Below are 13,312 nucleotides of genomic sequence, written 5' to 3' on the forward strand. Positions count from 1 at the left end.
GCCTTGAGCTGAAGAGCTGAGGGACAGCGCCCAGGCCCAGAGTTCAGGCCCCACAACTGGACCAAAAAAAAAAAAAAAAAAAAGGAGTCTCACAGACTTCCCTGCCCAGCCTCCTGAGTAGGATTACAGGCGTGAGCCACCAGCGCCCAGCACCCCAATATTTTTTTAAAATTACAAAACAAAAATGCATAAAATTAGATAATGATAAGGAATAAACAAAGATTAAAAATAAATAAATACTAAAAAAATGGGGTGGGGGAGGGAGGAAGTGTAAGTAATGCCAGAATTGAAGATGCTTCTTTTTGATACCTTAATACTGGACTTGGTGCTGTGGGTGGTGAGTCAGAGCCTGTCTCTGGTCCCCTGCACTTGGGCAGGGGCAGGGCTGCGGGGAGGGGGGCACCTGCCAGCTTCTGGACTGCATTCACTTCCATGCTTCCCTGAGTGGCTGCTGGCCCTCGCAGCTTTATTGGTCTGTGGACCAGTACGTTCCCACTACATGCACATACCTCTAACACACACTACATACACACACTCACCCCCGTACCCAGGGAGAGCAAATGCCAAGCCTAGAGGTATGCAAGTGCATTGGAGAAGCAAACAGCCCTGAGATCTGCAGAGGGGGCCCTGAGGAGACCCTGCATACTGCACTCAGAACCCACCTGGTGGTTGACAACCCACCCTGCAGGAGGGAGGAGGCTGGGGATGTCAAACACCGCCAGCCACCAATTCTGGTCTGTGCACTTCGCTTACCAGCAAGTCACTTAGAGTGGGAGGCCACCCGCTCTTCACAGTGCAAGTGGGCAGCTTTATTTGTGGTATGGAGCAATGGTGACATCTAGTGGCCAGCTTGTGTACCTACCACCCCATGCAGTCAACATAGCATCAGCCAAATAAACCTGTGGTATGCTCTAATACTGCTCCTTTTCCTCAGACTTACTCACCTGAGTATTCCACATGCCGCACAATGATATCCATTAACCCTGGGAAGAAATGGCTCTAAAATGAGAAGGGGTGCAAGGTGATAGCACTGACAGGATCTCGCTTTGTGGCCTAGGCTGGCCTCAAACTCCAGGCCTCTTGTGTGCTGAAATCAGAGGTGGTGTTGAACAACACGTCAGGTAAGGTGGATGATTTCCACAGGCAGAAGCTGAGGGGATGGGCAGGGGGCTGGACAGTTTACACCTAGAAATGTCTATACAGACTCTTTGCCTCTCCATTCCCACCTCAACCCACATGTAATGCAAGATAAAGAAATGAGGAGATGGGAATGTGGCTTAGTGGTAGAGCGCTTGCCTAGCATGCATGAAGCCCTGGGTTTGATTCCTCAGTACCACATACACAGAAAAGGCTGGAAGTGGCTCTTTGGTTCAAGTGGTAGAGTGCTAGCCTTGAGCACAGGGAAGCTCAGGGACAGAGCTCTCCCTGAGTTCAAGCCCCAGGATTGGCAAATAACTAAGAAAAAAAGAAAAACAAACTAAATCTTAGTTTGGTGCTGGTGGCTCATGCTTGTAATCCTAACTACTCAGGAGGCTGAGATCTGAGGACTGCAATGCAAAGTCAACCTGGGCAGGAAAGTCTGTGAAACTCTGGTCTCCACTTACCTACCAAAAAAAAAAAAATCAGAAGTGGAGCTGTTGTTCAAATGGTAGAGTGCCAGCTTTGAGCAAAAAAATCAGGGGTAGTACCTACGGCCTGAGTTCAAGCCCCAGGACCAGCACACACAAATAAAAACTAAATCTTAAAATGTAACGAGATTCTAAGTATTCCACCCCCAACAATGATTTCAGTAATGCTGTAGAAACTAGCAAACACAAATTAGTGTAATAGGGAACCCCTGATTTTCTGGTGGTGAGTGCCTGTGTGCCCACCATTCAAGCACCCTGCTCTGTCACCTCAGTGAGACACTACTACTAAGGTCCAAACATAAACCAGCAAACACTGAGTAAGGTGTACTGTGTATTTGGCAGGTAGAATCCCACTAGAACTCACTGTTAAAAAAGGTGGGCTGCCTGGCGCTGGTGGCTCACACCTGTAATCCTAACTACTCAGGAGGCTAAGATCTGAGAATCACGGTACAAAGCCAGCCTGGGCAAGAAAGTCCATGAGACTCTTATCTCCAGTTAGCCACAAGAAAACTGCAAGTGGCTCTGTGGTTCAAGTGGTAGAGTGCTAACCTTAAGCTGAAGAGCTGAGGGACAGTGCCCAGGCCCAGAGTTCAAGCCCTACAACCGACAAAAATAAATAAATAAAGTTATGGGTCAGGTGCAATGGCTCATGCCTATAATCCCAGCTATTTGGGAAGTACAGCTTGGGAGGGTTGTGGTTCAAGGAAGTAGGACATCCAAAGCCAAAAAAAAAAAAGTTAGCAAGCCTTCCATCTCAACAAATAAACTGAGTGTGGTGGTTTGTACCTATTGTACCTATGATCTAGGCACAGATCCTATCTGAAAAAATAACTAAAGTCAGAAAAGGGATAGGGATGTGGCCTAACAAGTTCAAGGGGCTTAAGCCAGGAAAGTGGCTCAAGTGGTAGAGTGCTAGCCTTGAGCAAAAGAAGCTCAGTAAACAACCCCCACAAAAAACAAGTTCAAGGGGCTATGTTCGAACAGCAGTATCATCACCACAAAGCAAAAAGAGTAGGGACTCAGTGGTAGAGAAAGCTTGCCTAGCAAGCATGAGGCTCCAGATTCATCCCCCAAAATGCAAAAAAAAAAAGTTAATTATTTAAATTTATGCTTTACATTATGACAAAAAGGATACTCAGAACTCATCACTTCACTGTTATCCTATTTCACATTATTTACATGTATCTGTGTATGGATTTGCTGTGCCTGCACATGGCTTTTACCTTCTGCCTTATGTGATCAAATGGTACTATCCCACACGGTGGCAGTACTGACACTCTGGAAACAGATTCAATCTGTTAACTGTCGGCTTAACAGAGTGCTGGAGAACACACTGCTAGTGCAGATAAAACTTGACTGTATGTCCTCGCTGTTGTGATTACATGGTGAATAGTCACAAATTGAGGAACTATTCTTCCAGTATTTGAATATTACTATTTGATTCAGCAAAGAAATCCTTTGCACAAATGATGGTCTGAAAGAATAAACTTGGGATGGAAGAAAAGATCCAACAAGGCTTCATTGTTTTTCTTTATTTCCCCCTCTGTGCTGGGAATGGAACCCAAAGCCCCTCAGGAGCTGTAGCACTGAGCTATAACCCTAGCCCTAACTTCTATGTTTCCTTTTTGTTTGTTTGATTTTGAGACTGAGGGTTTTTTTTGGGGGGGGTAGTGGGTTTTGAGCTCGGATTCTTATGCTTTTGCTTGGCTCTTTTGCTCACAGCTGGTGCTTTGCCACTTGAGTCACACCTCCACTTCCAGCTTTTTGCTAGTTAACTGGAGATCAGTCTCTTGGATTTGTCTGCCCAGGTTGGCTTTGAATCTCCATCTTCAGCCTCCTGAGTCGCTAAGGCTCAATCCGTGTAACAGTTTTGTTATCACCCATAAAGACAGCATTGCATTTCATAGTTGGCTCACGGTGGCTTCTACCTCCTCCCTTTCTATGTATTGTAACTATTTATTGTAACACATTCTGTACCCACATACAAAACGCTTCTGCTGAGAGCTCCTGGTTAAGCACCGGCCAGATCCGAGTCTCGGCTGGCGTGCATCGGGGTCCCGCCCGCCTCGCAGGGCCGCCCCTCCCAGAGACCGTGGCCGAGGGCGGCCGCCAGGGGGCGCGCGCGGGGCGGGAAGGGGAGGAGCTTCGCGCTTTGGCCCCGCGCGCAGCCCGTCGCCCAGCGCTGCGGCGGGAAAACCCGATCTGACCGACGGTGCTGCCGTCTCCTTCTTCCACCTTCGCACTCCCGCCTGGCGCGGCTCACCGTGATGGAGGAGGGAGAGGAAGCCGAGGAGCAACAGCGATTCTCTTACCAGCAGGTACCGGACAAACGAGGTCCCGGCAAGGCCAGGGCCGCGCAGGGCGCTCAAGAGCATCCGGAGCCCCGCCTGGCCTCTCCCCAGGGCCGTCCTCGCCCTCCCGGGCGCAGTTGGACTGCGCACGCGCCGCTGCCGCGTGGGGGGCGTGTGCTGGTTTCCACGGCAACAGGGCCGGCACCGGGCGAATGATGTGGCGCGCTCAGAGGCCGACTCCAGGGCGGCGCCAGGGAGCCCGGCGGGCTGTGAGGGTGGCGCGTGGATGGCGAACCGAGAATCCAGCCTTCCAGAGGCTCAGGCGGGAGGATCTCGACTTCAAGGCCAGGGTGCGCTTCGCAAGGACACTGTCTTTAAAACCAAAAAACAGAACCCGCTGCCGGTGGCTCACGCCTGTCATCCTAGCTACTCAGGAGGCTGAGATCTGAGGATCGAGGTTCAAAGCCAGCCCCGGCAGGAAAGTCCGTGAGACTCCTAGCTCCAATAAACCACTAGAAAACAGGAGGTGGCGCTGTAGCTCAAGGGGTAGAGCGCTAGCTTTGAGCACAGACGTTTATGGACCGCGCCAAGGCCCTGAGTTCAAGCCCCACGACCAATAATAGTAATGATAATAATAATTAATAATAAAGCCCAAGTAGTGCACTGAGCGCCGGGCAGTAGAAACCAAAGCTGTGAAACGCAGACCCCTGGAGCCATTAACTGTCAGGTCTACAGAGGAGGAAATCGTTGCAGAGTTAGGATTCAGATCTTGGCAGGTCACTCTCTCCCAGAGCTCACCCTCAAGTCCTGGGTTCACATTCTTAGCTACTCCAACTTGTGATTGCAGTCACACAAGTTTGTGTCCTAGGCTCAAACACAGTTTGAAAATTTTGAATTGGAACAGCTCCCTCTCCCGGTAGTGTTGAATGGATAGATAATGGCAGTCCAAGACTTTCACGGCTGCGTTTGTTAGGGGAATTCAGTCTTTCCTTTCATCAGCAGCGCGATTCTAGTGTGGAGACAGTCATGGGAATATTGCTCTGTGGCGAGTGGCAGCCTGCAAGGGGATTGGCCGAGGGAAGAGGGCAGAGCATTTTCTGCCCAGGAAGCCAGGAGTGTCAGCAGCTCTCATTCGGAGCCTTCACACCTTGTGGGAAGTGGAAGGAACAGTGCGGGGAGCACCGGGAGGCCATCACCAGCATTCGCCTCTAGTTAACATTTTGTTCACAAACTCAGGAAGTGGAGATGGGAAGAAGTTTAAAGCCAGCTCAGGCAAAAGTTACCAAGATCCCATTTCTGCTAATAAGCCTGGTGTGGTGGTTCATGTCTGTAGTGCCAGCTATGCAGGAGATCCTGCTCTGAGGTTAGCCTGGGCAGACATGTGAGACCCTACCTGAAAAATAACTAAAGCAGAGCCACTTGAGTGCCTACCTAATAAGCAAAAGACCCTGAGTTCAAACCCCAGTACTGCCCTTAAAGGGGGGTGGGATATGGTTTGCTCAAGGCTGGTGATATAATCCAGTAGCAAGGTGCTTGCTTAGCATGTGCAAGGCACTGGGTTTGATTCCCAATATGGCTAAAATGTGTTTGCTGGAAAGGCTGCTCAGGTGCACCCACAAACTTGCAAAGGCGGGTCAGGTGTGCTCTTCAGCCTTTCCTGGTGTCCTATGCTTTTGTTCTTTGTGCTGTGTTAGCTGGGGCTGCTGGGGACTGGTAATAGAGGGGTGGGATCCTGCTGGCTTTACTTGATTAACGACCCTAAGGGCCTAGTCCCTGTCTGGTTTGTCATCGTGTTCCCCAGACACTGAGCATGGGCCGTTACTCCTCAGGAATTGAGTGCTTAGTTGTGTAATAACTGGGGAAAGTCACACCTATGCTTGACTTCTCTCCCTACTGACATGTCTGTCTTTCTTTTCTTTCTTTCCTTCCTTCCTTTCTCTTTCTTTTTTTTTCCCTCTCGTCCTCTTTCCTTCCTTCCTTCCTTCCTTCCTTCCTTCCTTCCTTCCTTCCTTCCTTCCTTCCTTCCTTCCTTCCTTCCTTCCTTCCTTCCTTTCTTTTTTTTTGGTGAGTTGTGGGCTTGAACTCTGGGCCTGAGCACTGTCCCTCAGCTCTTCAGCTCAAGGCAAGTGCTCTACCATTTGAGCCACAGTGCCACTTTTGGTTTTCTGATGGTTAATTGGAAATAAGAGTCTCATTCTTGCCCAGGCTGGCTTTGAACGGTGATCCTTATATCTCAGCCTCCTGAGTATCTAGGATTACAGGCATGAACCACTGACACCTGGCTTAATTTTTTTTTCTTAAGGCATGGAAAGCTCTTATTTGCAACCTTCCCATGAAATACTTTATTTTTCCCCCCAGAGGCTAAAGGCTGCAGTTCACTATACAGTTGGTTGTCTTTGCAAAGAAGTTGAGTTGGATAAAGAGATGCCGTTCAGCAAACAGACCATCGCAGCAATTTCGGAGCTGACTTTTCGGCAGTGCGGTACGAAGCCCCAGTCTTCCTCTGCTATAAATCCCAAAGCTTTGGCTGCCTGGGGGTGCTGTGGACCAGGCTGTGGCTGGAGCACGCCTTACCTGCACAGAGCCATTTTTGGCCTCTGTCTTCATGCCCTTCTGGGACTGGGAGATTTGAATAGGAGAAGAATTATGAGGGTTTCCTCCCCCAATTATACTAACATTGGGCCATTAGCACCTGTATTTTTATTATGTTTTAAACTGCCCTGATGGCTGGAACAGTACAGATTTTTTTTTATTTTTGGTCCGGTCGTGGGGCCTGAACTCTGGGCCTGGGCGCTGTCCCTCAGCTCTTCAGCTCAAGGCTAGCACTCTACCACTTGAGCCACAGCGCCACTTCTGGCTTTTTTCTTTTTGCTTATGTGGTGCTGAGGAATCGAACCCAGGGCCTCATGAATGCAAGGCAAGCGCTCTACCACTGAGCCACCTTCACAGCCCACAGTACAGATTTTTTATTTCAATGCTTTAAATATTTTTATATCATCCATAGTTTGACAGCATTGGTATTTCCTTGTCTGGGGAAAATGAATGTCCTTGCAAGCACTAATTTGTTTAGCAGAATTTCAAGTTAAAGGATAGTGTGTAGAAAGCAAAGGTGAAGGGATGGGAAGGTGGCTCGGTGGTAGAGTGCCTGCCTCTCACGCATGAGGTCCTGGGTTCAATTCCTCAGCACCACATAAGCAGAAAAAGCTGGAAGTGGCATTGTGTCTCAAGTGGTAGAGTGCTAGCTATGAGCTGAAGAGTTGAGGGACAGCGCCTAGGCCCAGAGCTCAGGGCCCATGACCGACAAAAAGAAAGCAGAGGTGAAGTCACAGTGGGTGGCAGTTGTTCGGAGAGACAAAGAAGTCGTGATGATTGAGACAGCTCTGTGCAGTTATGAAACCGTGGGGCCCATCTGAAGCACCTCTGTTCACTCCTGTTCACCTTTAAAAGGCTCTGTGGGTGCCTGGGAAGGTGGCTCAGTGGTAGAGTGCTTGCCTAGCATGCTTGAAGCCCTGGGTTTGATTTCTCAATACCACATACACAGAAAAAGCTAGAAGTGGAGCTGTGGCTCAAGTAGTAGAGTTAACCTTGAGCAAAAGAAGCTCAGGGACAGTGCACAGGCCCTGGTTCAAGCAAAAAAAAAAAAAAAAAAGGCTCTGTGCTAGTACTCACTCTACTGAGTGTGTGAGATTTCATTTTTCCTCCTAAAATGAGGTAGAGGTAAAGGCAGCTAAAGCATTACCTTTTTTTTTTTTTTTCTTTCAGATAATTTTGCCAAAGACCTTGAGATGTTTGCAAGGTGGGTAGAGAGCTTGATGGTGTGATGCTTATGTTTATGTTTTATTGACACTGTCCATCTGCTGGTGCATTGGCTCTTTGTGGGAACGAAGTGGGGGGGGGGGGAGGGCAGGCCAGGCCTGGCGTGCGCATGGCTCATCATTCTGCAGGAATAGAACATCTGCTGTAATCACGTTGATTCACACTTGTCTTGGCAGTTTTTGAAGTTCTCCAAGTATATTTCTGCCCTTTTTTAAAACCATTCTTCAGTTCCAGGTTGAAAATATCTGAGTAATGTCCCCAGGACGCTGATTGTGTGTGGTGGGGAGGTTGCAGGCGGGGGGGGGGGTTTAGGGGGGGTTGATCATTTTGGAAACCAGGTGTGAGCCTGAGAATGGCCCACGCTACGAGGCTGGGGCCTCACGTGTGTGCGGTGATTGCCCGCAGGTGTGCACATTGCAGGTGTGCACATGATGACAGGCAAGGCTGTTATCGCCACAGTTGTGAAAAGTGGGGGGACTCGACTTCACCCTTTGAAGCTGGGGCTTTTACAGGTGATTTATGCTCTTCTCTTCAATTAGTACCACAGGTAATTGGAAACAATCGCCACGAATTGCTTTTATGCCTCAGTTGGAATGACTAAGGCCTGACAGAGCTAAAGCTTTTTAATTTGCGACCACTTCTGATTGGTGCCAGCCTTTCCTACACCCCATACTTTTCACCTTGCTCCCGTTAGCTCTTTGTTTCTGGGATGAATGTTTTGAATGAATTAAAGCAGTAGGTTCTCAGAGGGCAGGCTCTAAATCTCTCCTATGCCTGTATATATCAGTTCCTAAAAACCGCTTAGCATCATCCACTTGGCCAAGAGCACAGGGGTATTAGGGGATGCGTATTCATCGTTAATTCAGACAGGTGGCCTTAGATTACCCTCCACGACGTCCCATGAAATATGTGTTCCGTCTTCACTTGCCATCTTTGTGCTAGCTGTGGAAATCAATGAAAAACTTAAAGTACTTTCATAAAAATTCCAGAAACCAAAATGAAAGTAGAGGCCAAAGGTATACCCTGTAGAGGCTCGCCTCGCATGTGTCAGGCCTTGGGTTCCATCCCTGGTGCGCATGTGTGCACATGTACACACACACATACACACAATACATTAGGAATAGCATGGTAACATATTATTGAGTTTTAGGTCTTGCTGTGTAGTCCAGGTTGCCCTCAAACTTGGAGTCTTCATATCTACTGAATGCTGGGATTATAGGCATTGTCACTGTATTTGACTCTGGGTTAGTTTGCTTTTTTCTTTTGAGACAAGGTCTTTCAGTATAGCCCAGGATGGCCTCAAACTCTTGGTCCTCTTGCCTCATTCTCCCGAGTCCCTGCATTACAGGTGTGTGCCCCCATGCGTGGCTCCGTGTGTGTATATATGTGTGTGTGTGTGGTGGCACTGGTGGTTGAACTCTCCCACTTGAGCCTAATCTTAGCTACTGAGGATTCTGAGATCGAGGGTTGCAGTCTGAAGCCAGCCCAGGCAGAACAGTCCATGAGACTCTTATCTCCAGTAAACTACTCAGAAAAAGCTGGACATGGTGCTGTGACCCAAGTGGTAGAACACTAGCCTTGAGCACAAAGAGGCTCAGGAACAGCACTCAGGCCCTGGATTCAAGCCCCAGTCTGGTGGGAAAAAATATAAAAGGGAGAAAAAGCTAAGCAAGAGCAAGGGGTTTTGATGAGTTCAAGCCCTGGTGCCAGTGTGCATGCATATGTACACACACACACACACACACACACACAATGACAGCAGATGTTGTAAATCACAAGATCTGTTGTGAAATGGCACATAATGATACTGTACATTTAGGAAGATGTATAAGATTATTTGGTGGAACAATGGAGTAGTATTTCTGGTGATTTCATCTTTAGCTTGGCAGACATTCAGTGAGGACCAGTATGTGCTGACCGCTTTATTAAGGATACAGAGATCCCACTTCTGCTTATGAAGTTCTTATTTTGGGCTGAAGTTAGTATTGGCCAGAAATGTAATCAGAGCAATAAATAACTGAATAGAGCTTACTTCACATGGTCTTTCCTAGCAAGGAAAAGATGACTGGGATGAGAGCTTTGGTCCAGGTTGTAAGCAAGAAACAGCCTCCAGCCAGAAAACTGGAAGTGGTGCTGTGGCTCAAGTGGTAGAGTGCTCGCCTTGAGCTGAAGAACTGAGGGACAGCGCCCAGGCCCAGAGTTCAAGCCCCACGACCGAGCAAAAGAAAAACAACCAAAACCCAAAAGCAGCCTCAGTTTGAAGGGCGCTCTTGTTTCCCCTCAGCTGTTGTGAGGGGGGCATGGGGAGCCACAGCTGGCAGGGCAGGGCTCCTGAGGATCTGCATATGCTTTGTCTCTAATTCAGCCCTTAGAAAAATCACTTTCCGGATCTTCACCACACTTCACAGCGATTCTTTGTTCAACTATTTAATGTCTATTTAAGCAGAGGTGATCTGTGGGTTTTGAGGGTGATTTTCTTTTTCCTCCCTCCACTAAAGTTGCTCACTGAGCATCTTGCTCTTTCTAGGCTGCTCCTGGAAGGGCTTCGGTTGGCTCCTTCGCGTTCCGCAGCCGCTCCCCACCCCTCCCCGTGGACAGGTGGGCTCTGCTGGCCCTCCGTCTCCCTCTTTGCTTGGCATCTTGCCTCAGAACCTCACTTGCCTGTCTGTCCTTGTTCCTTAATGTCCTTCATCTTAAAAGATGGGCTGCTTCCAGATCCTTGAGCTTTTATATTTCATCCCAACTTTAAACACTAGCAAACATGTTGGTGACTTGTTTCTGCCCTTTCCACAGACACGCGAAAAGAAGCACAATTAACACCGACGATGTGAAGCTCTTAGCGAGGAGGAGTAATTCACTGGTGAGAGACAAATCTCTTTCCTCTCTCCCCTTTTCCATCAGAATACATTATTCCCAATTAATCACCGGAAGCCAGGAAGTTATTCCCCAGGGCACCTTGCGTTAACAACTGGAGAGGGTTGAACCATTCAGACCTGCCTGTAATTTATAATCTTTCTTTCTTTCTTTCTTTCTTTCTTTCTTTCTTTCTTTCTTTCTTTCTTTCTTTCTTTTCATTATGATAGATCTTGCAAAGCCAATTTGAGATTTTCTAATCAGGAGTCTGTAGATTTTATAACGTGCCTCTTTTGTAATATTTCAAAACTTTTACTCCCATGTTTCATTCACACCATGTTGTGCATGGTTAGGGGCTGGTCTGTGTGGGTGATTAGCTTATCCCACACTTCTGACGGACCCAGGGTGGAAGAAGTTTCTGTAAAACTGAATGTGCAGGGGGCTGGGAAGATGGCTCAGTGGTAGAGCGCTTGCCTTGCAAGCCAGAGGCCCTGGGTTCGATTCCTCAGCACCACATAAGCAAAAAGAAAAAAGCTGGAAGTGGCGCTGTGGCTCAAGTGGTAGAGCGCTAGCCTTGAGCTGAAGAGCTGAGGGACAGTGCCCAGGCCCAGAGTTCAGGCCCCACGACCGGACCCAAAAAAAAGAAAAAAAAAAAAAAAAAAAAAAAAAAAAAAAAACTGAATGTGCAGGAAAAGGCATGTTTTCCCTGTTTTCAAGTGTAGAAATTATTTTGACCAAGTCCTCATTTCCCAGGTGATAACACTTGGCACCCCGGGGCCCCCAGGCGGGTGGCCAAGGTCAGTGGGCAGAGCCAGGACACACAAGGATAGTGTTCTTTGTTTCTTTGTACTATGTTCCATCTCTGTCTCCAGAACATTCCTGGCATACAGGAAGGGCTCAATAAATAGATTTTCAGTGAATGTGTTTGCATGGCTTTTACTTCCCCCATCTGACCTGGAACTCTGGAGCTCAAGTTATTCTCTGTTTCCTGAGTAACTAAGACTATAGGCTTCCCTGCTTGCCTGGCTTATATAGACTTACTGTGTGTGTGCGCGTGCATGTGCAGGCGCTCCTGTACTAAGTTTGCTAGTACTGGGGATGAATTTGGCCTAGGTGGTATCCCTTAGTCTTTTCACTCAAAGCTGGTGCTCTACCTCTTGAGCAGCAACTCCACCTAACTTTTTGCTTTTTTTGTTGTTGTTGTTGGGAACAGGGCTTGAACTCTGGCCCTGGGCGCTGTCCCTCAGCTCTTCAGCTCAAGGCTAGAGCTCTACCACTTAAGCCACAGCGCCACTTCCGATTTTCTGAGTGGGTTATTGGAGATAAAGAGTCTCATGGACTTTTCCTACCTGGGCTGGGTTTGAACTGCGATACTCAGATCCCAGCCTCCTGAGTAGCTAGGATTACAGGCATGAGCCACCAGTGCCCACCTTTTGCTAATTATTTTGGAGACAGAGTCTCACCAGTCTGGACTGGTTTGAACTACCATTTTGTAGATTTTAGCCTTCTGAGCAATTATGATTATAGGTGTGAAGCACCTGTGCCTCAGGCACTTGTGCTTTAACAGTATATTTGTGACTGGTGTGCCTGCTACGAACTCCCCTGCTTTTTATTTTATTTTGTGCCAATACTGGAGCTTGAACTCAGGGCCTGCACTCTCACTTTACATTTGCTGAAGACTCACTATACCTTGAGCCACTTATGGCATTTTGCTGGTAAAAGTCTCATGTTAGTCAGGTACCAGTGGCTCATGCCTATAATCTTAGCTACTAGGAGTCTGAGATCTGAGGATTGTAGTTTGAGGCCAGCACAGGCAGGAATGTCTGTGAGACACTTTTTTTGGGGGGGTTGTGGGGCTCGAACTCTGGGCCTGGGCACTGTCCCTCAGCTCTTCAGCTCAAGGCTAGTGCTCTACCGCTTGAGCCACAGTACCACTTCTGGCTTTTTCTGCTTATGTGGTGCTAAGGAATTGAACCCAGGGCCTCATGCATGCAAGGCAAGCGCTCTACCACTCAGCCACCTTTCCTGTGAGACTCTGATCTCCAATTAACCACCAAAAATTGGAAGTGGCGCTGTGGCTCAAGTTGGTATCCTTGAGCAAAAAAGTTCAGGGACAGCACCCAGACCAAGAATTGAAGCCACACATGGTACCTACATTCAAAAAAGTATCATGGACTTTTCTGTCCAGGCTGGCTTTAGACTTTAGTCCTCAGCTGTCCCTCTCCTGAGTAGCTAGATAAAAGTCTCATGATTACAGACATGAGCCACCAACACTCAGCTTTTGTTTTTATGTTTTTTTGTTGGTTGTACGACTTGAACTCAGGGCCTGGACGCTGTCCCTGAGCCTCTTTGGGCTCAAAGCTAGCACTCTACCACTTAATCCACAGAACCACTTCCATTTTTGAGTAGTTAATTGGAGATAAGAGTTTCACAGGGACTTTTCAGGCTGGCTCCGAACCCTATCCTCAGATCTCAGCTTCCTGAGTAGCTAGGATTACAGGCATGAGCCACCGGTGCCCAGCCAGCTTTTGTTTTTGAGACAAACTATTTATGCAGTCCAGGCTGGCCTTGAACTCTGATGTCTCAGCTTCCTGAATGCTGGGTTACAGGTGTGTGTCCTCACTCTTGGTTAAACTTTACTATGTTGTTGCTGTTGTTATTGGTGGTCATGGGACTTGAACTCTGGGCCTGGGCGCTGTGCCTCAGCTCTTCAGCTCAAGGCTA

At 48.1% G+C, this 13,312-nt stretch overlaps 1 protein-coding gene across 1 annotated transcript in view; it reads left to right on the forward strand.

Moving 5' to 3' along the window:
• Positions 1-3,822: 3,822 nt before the first annotated feature.
• Cenps (centromere protein S) overlaps positions 3,823-13,312 on the forward strand; it is a 10,866-nt gene continuing 1,376 nt past the window's right edge. The window contains exons 1-4 of the mRNA XM_070037333.1: positions 3,823-3,946; positions 6,278-6,401; positions 7,682-7,715; positions 10,529-10,595. Of these exons, the coding sequence (XP_069893434.1) occupies positions 3,896-3,946; positions 6,278-6,401; positions 7,682-7,715; positions 10,529-10,595 (276 nt within the window). The 5' untranslated portion in view covers positions 3,823-3,895. The remainder of the gene's footprint in view (positions 3,947-6,277; positions 6,402-7,681; positions 7,716-10,528; positions 10,596-13,312) is intronic.

The sequence above is a fragment of the Dipodomys merriami genome, unplaced genomic scaffold (genome assembly GCF_024711535.1).
Source record: "Dipodomys merriami isolate MVZ:Mamm:240054 unplaced genomic scaffold, mDipMer1.0.p SCAF_28, whole genome shotgun sequence".
NCBI classification, from domain to species: Eukaryota; Metazoa; Chordata; class Mammalia; order Rodentia; family Heteromyidae; genus Dipodomys; species Dipodomys merriami.